Genomic DNA, 20,440 nt, shown 5'->3' with positions numbered 1-20,440 from the left:
CCATTTTACTACAACATCTTTTACCCAAATTTTTTTATTGTATTTATTAAAAAGCTTAGACATGAAAAAGCCTTTAAATAATTATATTACAAAACTTAATAAAACAATTACCTTCCTACAGAACTTTTAACTCAAGTTATTTCATTTAACGAAATAAAAATGAGATACCTTGCGTCAAAATTTCATACTACATAAATAAAATAGTTGAGAACATAAGTACATCTTAATTTTAAAGATCTTAAGGTTTAAGTAACATATCTTAGGATAACTGGTAGCTGCGCTCCTAGCATCCAGACAGAAAAATAAAATAACACCATCTTGAGATTTTAATGATAAACAAACCTTGAACAACTCAGGACTTCGTGAATTTTTCCAAAAATTTTGAAATTAATCGGATCATTAATTACAGAAATATTAAGCTAAAGACAAAAAACTTTTGCCTTTACATTAAATCAATAAGAAACATCTAACATGTCTAAAGTAACGAAAAGAGCTAACCGTTACGGACGTACAAATGTGCGGGACCTAATTATAGGAAGGCTTTGCTCATAATAACTAATAATCTTAATATAATTTCTTTCTACAACGCACTAATCGAAATGAATTAACATTAAACAAGAATTAGATATAAAAAATGTAATGATTCAATTTACAAAATAATTTTCAAAATCAAAATATTCTGTCTGCTTGTTATTGTTTATCTTTTTGTTGACGCGCTAGTTTGCCGCGAGATTATGCATGATTTTGCGTGACGTCATTCATAATTGGTCCCCAAGATTGGTTAGAAACTGCTAAATTCTTGCATGTTCCCTTTAAGCCAGTCCCCAAAGTCTGAGACTCCTAAAAATTGAATATTCGATCCATTGTCCCCTCCCTTACTCCCTGATATAAAGTAGTTTTCTCGTATTCATTCGAATCCGGTGGATAGGAACCGGTTCTCATCCATACGTACATTCTATATCCGCGGAAAGCCGTTTATAATACGATGAAAGAAATAACTATTTTGCCTGAACTTAAGATTTTGATAACCACTGAACCGATCGAGTTCTTCATTTTATGGAAGCTTCACATAGGTTCTGGATTGTTATAGGCTATTTAGATTAAAGTTTTCGGATAGTTTTTGGATTTTTTTCTGCCTTTTCTACTTTTCTAGAGAGTTTATCGTGAATAAAAAAAAACTGTAGTTCAATTCTGAGCCAATAAAGCAGGGACTAAATCAGCAGAAATTAGTCAGATTCGAAGCCTGTTAGAATATAAATTCTAGCTCAAAACAAATATAAATGTTTGTCTTTATACTTTGCTTTTCAGGATAGCATTACAATAAAAAAAAATGACAATTTCTAGCGTAGCTACTCTACAACTTTGCATATCCGTTCCACTCTCCTTCCGTCGAGTCATCTTGTTTAATCAATATTTAGAATATTTATGTAAGGATTTTCTACTTACGTCTGAAAATTAAATGAATTCAGCTATCGCTGAAAAAAAAGGTAGCTTGTAGTTTTAAAGTTTCCAACCGCCAAATCTAGCTATTATTTTTAACCCTTAACGGTCGGGGGGGGGGGGGGGAGAGCTCTGTTTTCATAAAGGTGCGGCAAGGGGCCCGACTGTTAAGGGTTAATTGCGGCTGCAGTTTCAAAGTTTTAAAATACAAATTTTCATCTTATTAGCATTACAATGCGGCCGAATAAAGCAGAAAAAGCGGATGCCAAACCCTGTTGGAAAATTACACAGAATTTCTTAGACTTGCAGTGAACCTATTTAGTAAAAATCGCCTTTTCATCTAAAAATTGGAACCAATGTTTGAATAAAGTTGGTTATGCATAAATTGTCGCAAAAGTGTTTATGCAATTGGTCAAATTGTTTTTAAAAGAAGCGAGAGGTGTTTTCTATCCCAAGAGTTTATTTTTTATTATTGGGGGGGGGGGAGGTGAAGTTATAGGTGGGTAAGACGTAAAACAATTTTGAAGGATTCTCCCTGGCTCAATTTTCTTAATACGTTGACCTACCTTCTTCCAAATAGCTTAAAACCTGTCTCAACCTTTAACGATTTTTTTTCTAACAAAAATGTGAGAAAAAGTACAAACACAACCGTCGCAATTTTGTTGGTCATTTACCCGTGAACTTTTTATAAGAAAAAGACAAAGAGCGAAAAAATGCAGAAATTATTGGAGAAAAGCTCGCAGCATACATCAGGAATTAATAAACAAGGACAGTAATATCCATCCGTAGTTGATCAGCATTTACAGATGATTTTTCATAAATGATTATAGAATAACAATAAACTGAATCCCTGCGATATTGTCCAAGTGGTCCGGCCTCTCAGAGCCAACAAGAATTAATCTTATAACTTTCATTTTACTATCTGCAGAAACCTGTCTATAAAGCGACGCGCTATATTCTTTTATATAAAGAAATTCATTTTTTTGTATTTAGCTTAAGATTTCGATAACTACTTAACTGATTGAGTTCTCAACTTTATGGAAGCTTTATATAGGTCTCGGGATAGTTTTAGGCTATTAAAATTTTGGATTAAGTCTTGGAATGGTTTTAAGGTATTTTTTTTGCTTTCCCTAACTTACTCATCCAGAGCACCTCGAAGCTAGGGATGCAGCTTCTTGTAAATATTATCGTACTTGAAAGTTGATTAGAATAAAGAAAATATCTTAGGTAAAATAGTAGCTGCACTTGAAACTGTGAAAATGTTAAAACTTTTAGAAAAAGAAGATCACAACCAAAAAATAGTAAATCAATTTTAGAAAATACAAAATACGTATTTTAAGTAAAATTAAAATGAAATATATTTAATGATTTTAATAAGGGTATTATTTAAAAATAATCTAAAAACTTTCTTAAAAATAGTGTAACGATTGGATCATCCGTTTAAGAGATCTTTCGGGATAATCACTTAAGCCTTTAATGAGCAGTTCAGTTTGGCTAGGGCAAGTTTTAATATAAGCCAAACTAACTTGGCTATAAGATTATTGCTAACAAATTTGCAACATTGTAAGGAAATTAATAAATTATCCTAAGGCCAAATTATATGGAGTAACAGTACTTAACTATGACTAAAATATATTTATATATTTGGTGTTTTAATATCATCACTGAATTTATCAAATAGCTATAATACTTGGATAGATTTGAAATTAAATATGCTTTCCCCAAAGTACCTAAAGAGCACAAAAACCCACTTTGATATATTTGAGAATAAATAGAAAATTAAGGGAAGGGTATTAATATTTTGTATGCCTAATTCCTGCGGGGGAATCTAACCAGGATGGGCTACCAGTCCATAATATAACTTAACCTAACTTGAACTTTGAGTAATAAACAGACATACAAAATTTCACCTACCACCATATCTTAACAAAGCTTGTAACAATATGTCAGCTATGACCTCCTTTTATATTCTAGTCGATATAAACCATTGTAATCACATGTCTATAGAATGTTACTAGTTTAGACAGTAAATAATGTTTGTCATCGTAATAATTTGAACTTATTATGGACTATAGCATTGACCCACATAATGCTTTTGACATATCTGCAGTAAATGTTTTTTTTAATGTCTTAAGATATGACACATTTTGGGCTGGGACTCAAACCAATTACCTGCTTCAATTCATTAAATAAAAATATTTGATTTTTTTCTGAATGAATAAACGTCTAAATATAATCTTAGACTCCCCGAGGTGCGTATGTACAAAACCAAATAAAATTTATATGTGTTCATTCATAATAACAAAGTTTTAGTAAAGCACAGCCTTGAAATCAAAGGCGTATAGAAGGGGGGTACATCCATTAAAATTCAAGGGGGGTGGATACACCCTCCTAGGTGTCACCTACCCTATAACCCTTGACAAATATCTACATCCCCCTGATAAACCCGATAGAAAACTAGTGTGTTGTCAAGGTAAAATAATCGCACCAGCATTAAATTTAAGGGGTTTGTAAAAAAAATATGATCGCTTCGTGCGTCAATTTACCAGTTGAAAACGCTTATTTGACTTTTGTAAAAGTTGATTATGTTAAGAGTGAACATTTGTACATAAACCCTCCTGACTCTATAAACACATCCCTTATGTGGTCTATATTAATACACACCCTACACCATCTACGATATTAGTTTGATGGGGTTGTCAAAAATCGCAAGAGGGTTAAAAAATTCGGGTTCGCTTCGCACATCCTCCCTGAAAACACCCTCTACAAGCCACTGCTTGAAATTATATTCAATGAGCTCTCATTTAAGATAAAAAGCAGATACTTACAAGGTTTTCATTTATTTTAAAATCCTGTTAGCTTTGTATCCAAAATATTATCTCTTACTCGGTTTCGTTTGAACACCCTTTCTGATTCCAATATATGTAGACAGTTTTATATCATTTATATATTGGCAATATAATTTTCTTGTTAGCAATGTTTACAAGAAAATCAAGTATTGATATTGATATACTTATAATTGGAAACGCCCTTAGCCTTTGCTGTTCCACCACAAGAAAGAGGTTTTGTTTCAATCTCTTTAGGACCTTCTTATTTCTGCGCTTCTAATATTCAAAATCTACTTTCAACATGGCATGATGATTCCTATAACAGTTAGGTTCAATTAAGAAAGCCTAATTAATTTACAATTAATACCAAAAAATCCTTTGTTCACATAAAAAAATAAAAAAAATTTAAGCTTTCTTTAAAAAGTGTATATATGATTTCGTTATGGAATATTCACCTGATTTTTACAATATGTGCTGAGCTTTTATGTATGATTACAATCTTATTTTTAAAAATTAAGGCTTTTAGAAAGATAAATATTTTGTCTAACCATCCATTTTTCTAATTTTAACAACCACCAAAAATTATGGGGATTTTAGATATTATAGTTTTTAAAAAAAAGATCGTACAATACAAGTTTTTAAAAAATACAAAATACAAAAAAACCTAATTTCTATCTACTTTAATAGGTTGAATAATTTCAAAATATGTATACCCTATGTATTTTGTTTGATTATAGTAAATTTTTTGAAAGTATTATTTGGTTTAGTAAAGCCAGCGCATAATTCATATTTTTTACTGGACAATCCTTTAGCGCCTTTTTGGTGGTCTGGTGTTGACCTGGTTAACTTTTGGTTACACCCTGATAAAAACACTTATTACAGTGTTCTACAAAATCATCCATTTTTTCCTCGCTAAATTGAATATAAATTGATAACAAACAATGCAGTATTTTTTGGTGAGTGGGGGGGGGGGGAGTTGTTATTCGTTCTTGTTAGATCTAGTTAATCAATGATTGAGATATCTTCGCCTTATGGAAGCTACACATTGGTCCTGGGATGGTTTATGGCTATTTCATTCTCAAATTTTAATCCAAGGGTGGATTTTTTGCCATTTTCTGCCCCATCACCTGCTTCTTCAATAAGAGAGCCCATATCCGTTAGAGGTGCAGCGCGCCGCTAGTACTTAAAAAGTGCTTCTTCATTTAGGGTTTGTCCGTCCTTTCGGATATAGTCCCTTTCGTGACATCGCCTCATAAGCTAGGAGTTTCGTCGTATTTTCACAGTAGCTTTTTCTCCTATTTCTAGACCCTGCGGGCAATCACCTTACTTAACTTGAAATAACCTATAAAAAGCAATTGGAAAAATACGACGAAACGCCCCATAAGAGGCGATGTCACGAAAGGGACTAAACACGACTTTTTTTAACCCACATATCCGTCTACTTACATTTGACCTCTTTTTTATACATATTTGAAACAATGGAAACTTGGAAAATAAAGTTAGCTTTTAAATGATTTGATGTCTCGAATGATGAAATGAAAAATACTTATTATGCTTGGATAATCATACACAATCTTAAACTTTAGTTTGCTTCAGGTTAAATAGTGTCCAAACAAAACAACATAAATATAAATTAAAATATATATATAATGTTCTCAGGGCTCGGAAAATATTATTTTAAAATGGTGGCTTGGCTGCTGAATAAGAATAATGAATAAGCGGCTTCAGCTGCAAGCCCGAAGTTTTCATACTAGATTTTCAAAGATTTATTCCTACATATATTGAACATTCAAATGTTTTGTGATTTTTTTTTGGAAAATCATAAGCGCTATGTCATAGCTAAATTAAGTAATCTTCTTATTTTACATTAGTTTTACAGTTTCTATTTAGAATATTTATTTCATTAAATGAAACAATATACAAAGTAAACAAAGTTATTACTAATACTATTGTTCTGTTATAATGTTATTTTTAATTAGTACATTATGAATTAATACATTATTTAATAGTTAAAGATAGTATAACAAAGTACAATAAAAAAATCTGTTTATAAAAGAAGGTATCTGGCTTTCTTTCTTCAGCCACATCATTTTGACACAAGGTAAAACATTTATATTATTTATAAACTACTTTTAATCATATTGTTGCAGAATTGTATGCACACACAAGGTCAAACATTTGGCCCTTCTTTTCATCCAAAGCCTTCGTCAATTCTTAATTTTTTAGGATTTCAAGATTCTATCAACAAGTTTTTTTCTTCAAAAAGCGCAGCAACTGTTTGATTAGGTTAATAGAGTATGTACGCTTGTCTATCATTTTGTCTTGTGTAGAAGTGAATCAAGCAATATTAGGACTGTTGTTTTAAATCAGAGGCGTACAGAACAGGGGTGTATCCACTATCCTGAAAAAAATAAAGGAGGTAGATCCTCCCCCTCCCCCAGTTGGTGTACACCCCCCTTAACAATGATCTACAATTCCCGTGTGCACCATAGTACAGTCAAGAAATTGCCGCTCTTTGCCCGTCAATTCACAAATTCAGGAACGCTTATTTGACCTAGGTTGGTGTATACACCCCTCTGACACTAAAACTACATCTGTCTTGGTGTCTATAATACACCAATAATATAATCGCTTTTGGTTTAATGGGGGTGTCAAAATTTCTGAGAAGAGTGTCACCCCCTTGGCAAAACTCTCAGCACGGCACTGTTTGGGATATAAGTACAGTCTCATAAATATAAATAAATTCATGAATAAATTATATCTGACAATCCTTAAAAATAATGAATATTTAATTGCAATTAAAAGTTAGAAGGTTGCTCATATTTTGTTCTACATAACCAATTTATTTAATAATCATTTGAATTTATAAAGGATCTAAACTAAGATGAAAAAATGACAAAATATAGTTTGGAACTTTGCTACCATAGTGTGTCATGCATGTTTGGTTAGGAAAAGTAGGAGAACAGTTTAGCTTATTGCAGAAATTAGAAGAAAAAAGAATATAAACTTATAATTAAAGAAAACCTTATTTTTAATATTTTCTTTATTTTTATAAAAAAAATAAAAATATGTTCTATAGAAAAAGACCTTTTAATGTGATAATGGACATGATTTCACTTCAATTTCCTTGCAATTGTTAATATAATTTAAAAATGAAGAAAATATCAATTCAAAAATTATTAAACAGGAACTTAAGACAATCAACTGCCCAACTAAAAGCTTCCAAACGCCTCATATAATATCATTCTTAGTGACACTAATTGTTCAACTAATTTAGATTTTACTAATTACACAATTTTTTTGATAATACAAATTTCCCATTAAGATTTAAAGAAAGTACACTAATTAGAAAAAAAATCATTATTTTCTTATTCCTGATTTTATTCTTAAAGAAGGTGTATTAACTTTTTTACTTTTTATTTAGGATAGCTAGCCGGTTCTTTTAGTAAGTATTAGATGTAAAATTTTTCATAGAATTCAGATATGCAATCGGTTTTTTTGTAGACCTCTTATTTTTTAAGTAATTTAAGTTTCTAAAAAAAAATTCAGTCGATTTTTGGGTACTAAAACGCAACAAAAAAAATGAAAAAAATGGCCATTATGAACAAAAATAGTAAGATCTTTAATTTGACACCTTACTTTTTGAATTTTGTCAGGTAATTATTCAAAAAAAACGATTTTTTAAACCCACGAGAATAAAAACTTTGAACTTAATTTTATCATTTCACAGGTAAAAAAAATATGGGTTCATATATACCTTAAGAATCAGAAAAATATTACGAATCCAATGTAAGCAAAATTGAAAAAAAGTAAAAAAATACAAATGTAAAAATGGCCTATTGTATTTTGTTGTACAGGCAACACTTTCGTCATCCCCTAGATACCCCCTCTTTACCCCCTTCCCATTTTTATTCTCAATTCAAAAAATAAGGTGGTTGCCTGTATAATATAATATAATATTTTCATATAATTCCTTTTATTGTAGTTTATAAACTATATTGTAAACTTTTTATTTCAATTTTGCTTAGAATGGATTTGTAATATTTTTCTCATTCTAACAGTATATATAACGCCTGTTTCTTATGCCTTGGTAATGATAAAATTTAGTTCAAAGTTTTTATTCTCGTGGGTTTAAAAAAATCGTTTTTTTCAATAATTACTTGACAGAATTGAAAAAGTAAGGTGTCAAATTAAAGATCTTACTATTTTTTTCATAATGGCCATTTTCTTTCTTTTTTTTGTTGCATTTTAGTACCTTAAAATCGACTTATTTAAAAAAAAAAACTTAAATTACTTAAAAAATAAGAGGTCTACAAAAAACCGATTGCATATCTGAATTCTATGAAAAATTTTACATCTACTACTTACTAAAAGAACCGGCTAGCTATCTTAAATAAAAAGTAAAAAAGTTAATATACCTTCTTTAGATTTTTTCTTTTGGTAATAGAGACGTCCTTTTCCTTTGCTCATTGAAATATTATTTTTTAATGGATGACTTATTAAAATGAACCAAATTGTTGAAAATTTAGTCATTATTACAACAATATTTTTATTCTTGAGTTTTGTTTCAAATTAAAATCCTATAGAATACCTTTAGTAACACTCTTAGGCAATGTAGCATAAAACCATTTTACTTTATATAAAATATATTAAATCTAGCTTAAAACTATTTTACATTTTTTATATAAAATTTTTCCTTAAATGATAATATGAAAAAATTAACAAGCTGTAATTGAATGCTGAAAAAATTTATTTAAAAATAGCTATTTTTACAATAAAACACACACAAACACAATATGATTAGATAGAAACACAAAAGGGTAGGTGCAGTTTTGATCATGGCAGAAGCAATAGTCAGATAAAGTTTTAGCTCAATTGTTTAAGTTAAAAATTAAATTTTCTGTAGAAATTGAACAATGTTATTTTGGAAACTTTAAATTATAATCTTTGCCTTAAATAATTGTAAACTATTAAACAAACTGTCTTTGATAATTTGATAGAGCTAAAACTAACTAAGGGAAAGATCCAGGTCAATAATCATTATCAATATCTTAAGCAGTGGCTCCACAGTATCTCATATGACATCCAGGTGTATTAGGAAGCTTGTACACATAGAAATCTCCACAGTTGGTCACCTTAATTAAGACATCATATATTAGATTTCAAAGATAATTATCAATATTATAATAGATTTCTTAATGGATAAATAGGTTTTAGTCTTTTTCATTTCAATTTGGAAGAAATCTCATTTAAAAAAGTGTGCTTTGAGAAATATTTTTTTAAGTTATAAATGTTGATAAAAATACCTCTCCTTCAAGTTTTTTGTAACATTCACCCCTAGAATCGCCTTTAGCTCCATAACAGATTGTAATTGGTTCAGCTTTACCAACAGCTAGACCAGTGATAATTTTAGGACTCCAGCCAGCAACATTGGTTCCACAACTTCTATTGATAGGACTTGTTTGGGCAAGAATATTTCCTGCAGATAAAATAAAATATGATTCATACCAAAGAAGTTGAAGTGACATATCTTTGGATGTCAGCAATTAAAAAAAATATACAATTTGGATTTTAAATTAACAAAGTTTAATTCTATTACCGGCAGCTCCATCAAATCTATACCATTTACCAGCACCCTTCCAATCAGAGCTTACTGTTGCAAAATCAGTTTTGTCACATTTCCAGTTGGATCCACTCACATAGGATGTGGATCTTGTGCTGTCTGTGAAAGTTTCATAGCCTCCTGTTTGACATTGTGCTGCGCCTTTAAGCCAATTTTAATTAGTTGTATGCTTAAAATTTTCATAATATTCAAATTATTGAATACTATTTCATTTTTTCTTTTTTCTGTCTTATGTATTAGATTATGTAAACTAATTATTGGTAGTTAATAAAGAATAATATTTTTACTCACCACATATGACTCCACCACCTGAAACAATTTTCAAGTGTTAAAACAGTGCAGTAATATTTTTCTTAATACATATATTGAGAAAATAAAATCATTGAAGACCACTGTATCACAAAAATTAATAGAAGTATATTTGATTTCTTGCCTGTTTCTCCACCAGCACATGCCGCACCACCAACAAGAATCCCAGCAGCATAGTCAGGACAATCATATAGAGAGGGTTCATCTCCTTTATAGGAAATCAATATTTAGAATGAACATAAAGTGTTAAGTTGTTTTTTAGGTTTATTGGTAATTACTTTTGGGTAGTATTTTTATAACAAAGATAAATTGTTACTTAAATCATATTTTGTAAAGTACCTGTACAACCAAAGTTCTGAAAATATGGAGCATAAGTATTTCCATATTGCTCATTGCTTGCTTTACCTTAAAATTATTTTATTAATATATATCTGGTTGTAAAGAATTATCAATAAAAGAGAAACAATATAACAATTCTTAATTATATTTCCTACTAACCTTCACTGTATCCAAGCATCTTACAAGCAACCTTTGCTTCTTCACTAAATATTAAATACTTGGGTATAGTCCTTTTAGTTAAAAATACGACGAATCGACCTTTAAGGGGCGTTGCCACGAAAAAAACTATACCCAAATACTTTAACTTAAAAATTTGAAGAATAATACTTTTAAGGAATAAAATATTTTTTGGCGTTCTCCTCTTTTTTTTAACATTCCTATGCTTAAAGTTTATTTTTATGTGAGTTTTTGATATTTGAAATTAAATATAATAGAATTATAAGACCTTTAGTACCTTTATTTTAAATATATATAAAATTCTTACTTAGTTAAGGCACAGACTCCTCTATGAACATAGAAAGAAGCATCATCATTTCCCAACAGTAAAATATTGCCCTCATATGGTTGAGTTCCCTCGACAGTCGAGTAAAGTTTAACAGCTATAAAAAAAATGTTAAAATTAAATGAAAATTTTTTTCTTCTAAATTTTATTTTTATACAAACAAGATTGAAAGAAAAGAAAACCACCAAAGAAAAAGCCATCTCTAAATTATGTTTTAATACCTTGTAGTTGTTCAGGCACTACACGACTGTCAGCCACTACTCCTATAGTCACAAAATGTAATATTATTCAATTTTAAGTATTTATTTTCTATCAATTTAATAATGTAATATCTTTAATTAAATTCTAAAAGTAACATTCTGTATTAAATCCAAAAACAAAATTACCTGCAAACAAAGTGAAAAAGATAACATACATCTGCATAGCTTCCATAGTTCAAATTATAATTCCTAAAATAATGAATGTTACAACATTTAATAATTAAAGGTTAAAATTAAATGAATAACTTTATTAAAAAATTATAAATTCAATTTAGATTTCATATTATCTTCAAATTATTTAACAAACTAAAGTTTGATTTTAAATTTTAGCTAAAATCAAAATTAATATAAAATTTAGATTTCAAATTTACCTTTGGATGAAAGATAATGTAGAATATTTGTTTGAAATACTGATACATTTCTAAAACTTGGCTCAGTATTTAAATGCTTTAACAAGTGTTTTAATAAAGTTTATATCATAAAAATGGAAGATTAGAATATTACAATGAGCTAAATTACAATTTTTGGGTTAAGGAAAAGGGGAGCAGTAAAAAGATTAGGTGAACGCCTGATATAAATTAAGAAATAATAAAAAACCTTTGTCTTTAGAATTAAATTACATTTTTAGTATGAAATTTGATAAGGGGGAAGGGGAGTAAATGTTTTTTAACAACAACTACTTTTTGGGATTATTTTGAATTTGTATAGCATTAGATCTATTTCTTAAGATTTAAGCTTATAGAGAAATCCTTTTGTTGCTTTACTATATGTATGATATTTTTATCTAACCATTAATTAATATTCATTTATCTATTCCTCTACTGCATATGGGTCTATCTTTCTATCTATTTATCTAATGGTTGATTAGTTTATGATATCCAATTGATTACAGATATCTTTGACTAGTTTTTCCTTACCTTCAAGTTATTGATTCATAAGTCTAGATGTTTCAGAGGTCTTTAGAAACCTACTTGCAGCATGTATTATAGACTATTTGTAAAATTATGTTCTTAAATCCTTTTTAATTCCAAAGCAACCCCAACCACCTGCTTACTCTTTACTAGTAAATAATGTTTTGAAACAATTAAAGAATTAAGATGCATTATCATAAAATTAGGAGAAAAAACAATATCAAGAAAATCTTAAAATCATATTTTTAGTGGCAAAGCTACTCTATAATTTGAAATGTCCGTCTGCCCGTCTTTGGCTATTTTAAATTTTTCCCTTATTTTTCCATATCTCTGATGTATATTTTCCAAATTTTTTAAGTTAAGGATTTAAGAATTAAATTTCCTGTCGTTTTAGGAAAACAACCATGGCGGCCAGACTGCCTTTTACCAGGTTTTTGGCTATTTTTATATGTTTTACATATTTCCCCATATCTTTGGTGTTTTTGGTCCAATTTTAAAACTTTTTTTGGGATATCAGTATCAAAATAATCTTTCCCATTGTTATGAGCATCTTTTATGTTCTTTACTTTGACCGACATCATTATACAAAATATGTGTTTATTTTCTCAAATAAATCTATTCTTGATTTTAATAAATACACTTTAAATCTACTTGTACGTATTCCCATCCATGATTGTTTGTGCTTCACTACTTGTGGATGTTGTCAAAATTGTTGAAATGATTTTTAAGTTACTATCAAAATTATTCCGCCATTAGGAATATCTTACGTATTACAATAAAATTATAAGACGCCTTTTTTTCTATGAATGATTCTAGATTCAATTAGGTAAAAAACTATCTCTAATTAAAGTTAAGAATAATAAAACATAATATCCTAGTAAGTTTATATCTGCAAATAGATCAATCTTTTAAAACAATCTTTTAATATTAAGCAGTAAGTTTTTGTTGTCTGCAGCCTAAGATATCGGAAAATATCAGTCCAAATAGTTTGTACATTAAAGATAAGCTGTATAAATGGCTTAGTGTGGTTTTAGACTATTTCTTTGTTTCCCCTTGAAGCCCGGGGCGTAGTAACTTATACATTCAATAAAGCGCTTTACGGAATTTGTGATGGGTTTTAGTATTGAATTTCTGAATTTGCTGCTAAAATATAGCAAATCAAGTGTTTTCTTGCCCAATAACATCGTAATATCGGATGTCTTTTCGACGGCAAATTTTAGAATATGAAATTTAAAGCTATGTTATCGTCATGTAAATATGTCATAATAATTTAGAATCATACCTTAAACAATAAATGAGAATCTACAGATGTTTTTATTTTTTATTTAAACCCAGGGAGGAAGGGGACATTGAGCTGTTTATTACACTAGTCCCCAAAGTTTTTTTTAGGGAATCCAGGGATAAAACATGAATATTTTTTCAATATGGCTTGAGCCACTCGGGGCTAACAAAATGGTTTTTATCCTTCAATTTTTTTTACTATTCGCGGAAAGTTGTCTATAATGTTTTGCGATAAATATTCTGATGTCATGTTTTAAGAGCTTGTAAGTTTGGAAAAAATGGAAAAAAAAGGTGAAAATCAAACTATTTGCAATTGTTCCTACCTCCCTTAATTTTTAAAAGCGAAGCTTGTCTATAATTAGGGTCAGTCCGTCCGTCCGTCCGTCCGTACGTCCGTCCGTCCGAGATAGATAGCTTTTATTCGTTAATTTAGGCATGTTAGAATTGTCCTATCGATTTCAAACTTTGCATGATGATTCCTGTAGTAGTTGGGTAAGATTTAGAAAGCGTAGCAACTCTATAATCATTACCAGAATGTCCGTACGTCCATTTTAAACATGTTGATTTTTCTACTTTTTTAACAACAAATTTTCAAGTGTTTTAATTATCCGTTTGATCTGATTTTTGGTGTATTGATTCCTGGGACAACAAAGAACAATATTATAAGCGAAGCAACTCTATAATCAAGTCCAAAAATTTAAGTATGTCCATAAACATTATCCTGTTTTTAAGCAGTTTTTCAACAAATTTACCTACAATTTTGATTCGACATTTATACATTTATGTTGCGATTTTTCAGTTCAGATACTATACAAGTGTTAATGTCCGTTTGTCCTACCGTTTCAGTGCTTCGCTTTTATGGATGTTGTCATCCTTGTTTTATAATAAATTTATGTCATCATCAAAATCTATTACTGAAAAAAAACAGTTTTTGGGAGACGCTATTTTGGAGGTCAAATCTCTATAGGAAGATTAGTGACTAATCAACCCGCTATTCAGTGAAGCAGTTCAAAAGATATTACTGAGAACACAAACACAGACAACAACATACCTTCTACTTTATTGAATAAGTAAAGATAATAAAGAGACATACTGTCTAAATCAGCCAATAGAAAAATACTACAGGTACATTCAAGACATATCATTGGTTGAAACTTTTTACAGATCTTGGTACGCAAGAACATTTTTAAATTTTGTTAGCATTATGAGTCAGCTATACATTTTCTCATATCTAATGATAAAGCTTTTCTTTGGTAAATTAATTAGTGTTAATATGACTTACATCGTAAAATGTGAAGCATATGACAAAACATATAGTAAGTTACGTTAAATAGTATACATTTTTGGAATAAAGTAAACTTTCTAAAAAGTATTTCATGGATAAATTTCTTATATATATATATATATATATATATATATATATATATATATAATATATATATTATTGCATAAATAGATTAGCATCTAATACGTAAAAAGTCATTTGAAACATGATAATAAATAGCAATGTAAAAGTCAAATATATTATATATCTCGTCATGATAAAACTAAATAATTTTATCCTATTCTAATTTTCATCATCTATTTTTTTTATAAAATTAAAAAGAATTAGGCAATAAAAAAAAATAAATATTAGTACTTAATAATACTTAAGTTAACGCTCCTAGAGGCCTCTAGGATTAATAATAGAGAGGGGAGTCGACCTTCCCCAAATTTAGATTTTAGTTTTAGAAAGAAAAAAAAATTAAAAATTTTGGGGGAGTTCTTTAGAAGTAACTTCTCTTTGGAGGTTATTGGTACCCTACCCAAAAAAAATAATAAACCTTTCCAAGATCTATGAAAAGCTACATTGTAAACGAGAACCATATCGTTTTAGAGGTTGGCGGGATTCTTTGGTACAGAGAGACTTATACAAATAGACAAACATCCTGTTTCTTATTTACAAAGATTCGTCTTATATTTAGAGTTAACTTAACAATCATAAACTTTTGTCTGAAACTCTGGCGATAATTAACTTTTAAGTTTGGCCTTGTAGGAAATTATTCTTTTAAAAATAAAACTGAAAGTTAATTGTTATGTTTTGGACTGTATTTATAAGTCCCCAAAGTTTTTATAACGTTTTTTAATGAGAAAATTTTGTGTAACATCATTGGAGATGTACATAAACTTATCGACCTTTGTCTTATCCCTTTAGATCCCTGCATAATTTTCTTGTTTTCTGAAAAGCAAAGAATAATGTGTTGACAATAAATTCAAAAATCAAAAGTTTCAACGATTTTTTTTAAGTTAAAAGATTCTTTTAGAGAATGGTGCATCTACAGGACAAGCATTCTGACCAACTCGGCAGTTGCACTGTCTTATTGGAATTGTGGCAGTAACTGTTTTTCTTAGAATATGCTATGACCAGCGATGCTAGCTTTGATATTTGGCATGCAACAGTAGGACGCTTTGACAGTTTTGATAGATAGATTGAATTACTTATGATTCGACGTGTTCTTGAAATGCTTATCCACTAGAAGCAAAAATTTCTTTGCTACGTTTGTTTTTACAGTCTGGCAAAAAGGTGGATTTAACCATATGACTTTTTAGTAGAGAAGCTACTCTATAATTCGAAATGTTTGAGACAGAAAGGGGGAAACATGATTTTCTCGGCCTATGAAAGATAGAGAGCTGAAATTTTCAGGAATTAATTATGTTATCCTTCTTCATATTTTCACTAAGTTTTATTAAGATTCGTCAGTTGGTTGTGGTGCTAGATCGATTCCTACATTTTTCATGATTTTCTCAACTCCTATTCAACATAGACAGCAAATTTTCAGGGATTCAGTACTTTCATATTCTGCATACTTTTATCAAGTTTTATCAAGATTTGCTTATTGGTTGGGGTGCTATTTCTTTATGAAACTACAATAAAGTTCATTTTTTCCGGATATCCATCCATAATTTTTGAGCTTCGCTACTTATGGATGTTGTCATCCTTGTTGTATAGACATATTGAAAAAACAAAACTAAATCATATTATTTTAGTTTTGATAGTCTAATATTTTTAGTTTTTTTTTATAATTGTAATATTTCATTAAGAAAATGTGTTAATTTACAAATTTAAATTTTAAATATTTACTTTGAGAAATATAATTTTGTAAAAGAATGACTATATCCAACACTAGCGCCAAATTGTAGTTAGAAGGTAAACTAAATTGCCAAGGAGTAACAAGGGAATAAAGGAAGAAAAAATATAAAGAAGATTATAAATATAAATATGATAAATAAACAAAAAAAAAGGTTAAATCATTATGTTGGAATTTAATGCAACTAAATGAAGCAGGTTGCAGGGAAAGCTGTGGATTAAAAACACCCTGATTTACTCTTTTTAGTAGCGAAGCTACTCTATAATTCACTTTGTCCGTCCGTCAGTCAGTCAGTCCGTCAGTCCGTCAGTCCGTAACGCTATGGGGGAAATGGGATTTACTCAGCTCCTATAAAAGATAGAATGCTGAAATTTTTTGACAACATTCCCATTATTAAGGAGCAAAATTGACTATAAAACATCATTTGCGTTCAGACCGATTTTTAGCAGGTTTTAGGCTATTTTTATATTTTTCACATTTTTCTCCATATCTTCAGTGTTTATGGTCCGATTTTTAAAATTTTTTCAGTTAAAGATATCAAAATAAATTTTCCTGCCGTTTAAAGAAACAATCATGAAGGCCAGACTGCCTTTTTAGCAGGTTTTAGGCTATTTTTATAATTTTCACATTTTTCTCCATATCTTCAGTGTATGGTCCGATTTTCAAAATTTTTTCAGTTATAGATATCAAAATTAAATTTCCCGTCTTATGAAGAAGACAACCATGACGGCCAGACTGCCTTTTCATCAGGTTTTAGGCTGTTTTTTTTTATATTTTTAACATTTTTCTCCATATCTTCAGTGTTTATAGTCCGATTTTCAAAATTTTTTCAGTTGTAGATATCAAAATTAAATTTCCCGTCTTTAAAGGAAATAACCATGACGGCCAGACTGCCTTTTTGGCAGGTTTTAGGCTATTTATAAATATATTTAACACCTTTTTCCATATCTTCAGTGTATATGGTCGGATTTTTCAAATTTTTAAAGTTTTTAAGGATTTAAAAATTAAATTTTTTGTCGTTTTAAGAAAACAACCATTGCAGCCAGACTGCCTTTTATCAGGTTTTTGGCTATTTTTATATGTTTTACATATTTCCCAAGATCTTTGTTTATTTTGATCCAATTTTCAAACTTTATGGGATATCAGTATCAAAATAATGTTTCCTATTGTTATGAGCATCTTTGATATAATTTACTTTGACCATCGTCATCATACAAAATAAAACAAGGTTTCATATTTATTTTATCCAATAAATCTATTCTTGATTTTAGTAAAAACCTTTTAAATCTACCTGTACATATTCCCATCTACGATTTTTTGTGCTTCGCTACTTATGGATGTTGTCATCCTTGTTTTTTATTCAGAAATTAATTTTATGTATAGAAGAAAGTCATGTGAAAATATGGATGTATTTTATAGTATTATAAATGATTATATTATAAATTTGAAGAAATTAAAAGATAAATATTGTGAATTTATATTATTTATTACAGACAAAATTTTAAATGACAGATTCTTTGAATTATTCCTTTCTTTGTCATTTGCTTTTATTTTATAATATTTTTTTTGTTTGTAGCTTAAGATTGCTGTAAGTTATAACTACTGAACCGACTCAGTTCTCAATTTAGAAAAACTTGACATAGGTCCCTGTATGGTTTTGGGCTATTTGAATTTTAGGTCTTCGGTTTGTTTTAGACTATTTTCCTCTTCTTTACAATACAAATACTACAAAGAAAAATAGTGTAAAGTTCAAAATTTCTAAAACAATATTCGGATCATGGAAAGAAAATCTTTATTGTTGACTCAGACTGTACTCACTGAAAATCTGTAAAAAAGCATTTAATGTTATTTTTGGACTTTAATATGAAAAAAAATTGTTACAAAAATAATTAATTTAAAAAAATTTGAAAAATTGTAAAATTTTTCTCTTTTTAATAAATAAATTTTCTCTTTTGTCTAAATTTTGTTACATTTTGATGTTAATCTGCATTTATTATTTCTATATTCCATAAATCTGTCTTTTTTGACAAACAGTTGATATTAATACCACAGGATTAAAAAATAATGTGCATAAAAAAATATTATAAAAAGTATTTTTAATATATTTTTAGAATAGATAACTAGGTTATGCATATTTATTATCTGAGACCAATGCCCCTATAATCAAATTCTTTTTGATAAGTTATAGTTTTAAAAAAGAAAAAAAATTATATATAAGGAAATTAGGGGTTGAATAATAATATACCCATGGACTAATTTTTTAGTTATCTTTAAATATATTTAAACAGCAGCACTTAAAAATCTATTAAACCTTTTATACTGTCTTTCTAGATCTATACTTATAAATCTATTGTAACACTATAAAACTATATTCCTTTTAAGCCTTTTGCAAAAAGACATATCATTTTCACCCTTTTCACAAAATAATATCAATATCTTAAACACTTTTTTGTCTCAATTACCTCTAGAAAATATATCTCAAAAGATTTCTGCCACATTTAAATTTCTTTCTAGCTTTTTGTAGCATCTTTTCAACTGATTTCCAAGTGATTGTATAGCTATTTCATGTATGTTTTAAACGTCTTTATATTCAAAGGAACAGTTTTATGTCAAAAGGCATTAGTATTTCTAAATATCAATCTTGTTAAACCTATTTATTGTTTAAATCTGACATTTTTGCAAAACTATTGTTTCCATAGTCTGAATATATCTAATGAATGCAGCTCCTTGTTTAATCATTACAAATTTAAATGCGCGAGGATTAACTGGCAAATGCCTTGTAGAGGTCAGAAAACCAGCTTCAGTTTTCATTATGTTTCAAGCAGTCATGATAATGAATTTTGTATTGTTAAAGCTACTTTTACTTCCATAAATCCCTTCTACAGACAGACGGACGGACAGACATCGTTCTACTTTGTATAATACACACTATTGGGGTTTTGCACTTATTATGTACATCATTATCCTTGTGAATTATATGAAACCTATTAATCTGTCCACATGACATGTACAAATGGTAAAATTGTCAAAACATAAATAAAACAAACTTTACAAAATTACGTATTAAATTTTTTACAATAATCATAAATGTTTGAACGAAATGAGATATTGAATATATCTTTATTTCTTGCAATATTTACCATCTATTAAAGATAGACCTTTGCAAAAATGTTTTTATTGAGGAGAACTTTCATTGTTCTTTATCTGTTAATGAAAGTTAATGTGCCAATATAAATGTTAACTTACAGATTTAGCCACTTTCGAGATCTAAATCGGCAAAAAATAAATATCATTAAAAGTTATTAGAGAAAATAAAAAAATAAAGATTTCCTTTTCTTAATGTAGTCAACTTTTTTCCTTTAATTTTAAAAAGTCTTAGATAATACGACCTAATTTTGTTAGGTTTTGTTTAAAAGATCCAATCTAGGACTATAGATTTGTCATACTGAAGACGCTAAATATACATATTGCGTCAAAACATTGCTTTGATAGCTTTTGTTATCAAATTCGAACTTCGCTACATACGATCCAAATCATCAAAGTTTTTTTTTGTATTTCTATATAAAGAGAGAAAGGGGACAATGGGATGATTATTACATTACTCCCTAAAGTTTTATATTAAAGTTTTCTTAATTGTTGGCTTAACAACTTTGGGAACTGGCTGGTTTTGATGGCTGGTTTATTAAATTGAGTGTATAAACGTTTCAAACATTAATCTTACGTTACAGAGGGGTTAATTTTTGATCATCATTAGGGATAAACATTTATTTATCGGCCATTGACTTATCCCTTTAGATCCCTGATTTCTAAACATACTTC

General features: G+C 29.0%; 1 protein-coding gene across 1 annotated transcript; it reads right to left on the bottom strand.

Annotated features, from left to right (window-relative positions):
- Positions 1–9,000: 9,000 nt before the first annotated feature.
- Positions 9,001–11,719, bottom strand: LOC145326931 (uncharacterized). Its single transcript, XM_080170379.1, has 11 exons — positions 11,673–11,719; positions 11,428–11,490; positions 11,263–11,304; positions 11,024–11,138; positions 10,699–10,742; positions 10,540–10,605; positions 10,325–10,408; positions 10,183–10,200; positions 9,868–10,032; positions 9,575–9,747; positions 9,001–9,403 (listed from the first exon to the last, which is right to left on the bottom strand). Exons 2-11 carry the CDS (start codon positions 11,471–11,473, stop codon positions 9,320–9,322), a joined length of 837 nt encoding a protein of 278 aa, XP_080026505.1. The 5' UTR covers positions 11,474–11,490; positions 11,673–11,719; the 3' UTR covers positions 9,001–9,319.
- Positions 11,720–20,440: the final 8,721 nt, after the last annotated feature.

The sequence above is a fragment of the Acartia tonsa genome, chromosome 8 (assembly GCF_053477335.1).
Source record: "Acartia tonsa isolate MP-2025a chromosome 8, ASM5347733v1, whole genome shotgun sequence".
NCBI classification, from domain to species: domain Eukaryota; kingdom Metazoa; phylum Arthropoda; class Copepoda; order Calanoida; family Acartiidae; genus Acartia; species Acartia tonsa.
This window is presented reverse-complemented; position numbering and strand designations above follow the sequence as displayed.

What these genes read in the sequence shown, in the direction of transcription:
- LOC145326931 (XM_080170379.1), bottom strand. Translation starts at nt 11,473, where the DNA reads ATGGAAGCTATGCAGATGTATGTTATCTTTTTCACTTTGTTTGCAG. An exon ending in CTTTTTCACTTTGTTTGCAG is followed by an intron (nt 11,305 to 11,427) that starts GTAATTTTGTTT and finishes TTGTGACTATAG; the next exon opens with GAGTAGTGGCTGACAGTCGT. An exon ending in GATGCTTGGATACAGTGAAG is followed by an intron (nt 10,606 to 10,698) that starts GTTAGTAGGAAA and finishes AATAATTTTAAG; the next exon opens with GTAAAGCAAGCAATGAGCAA.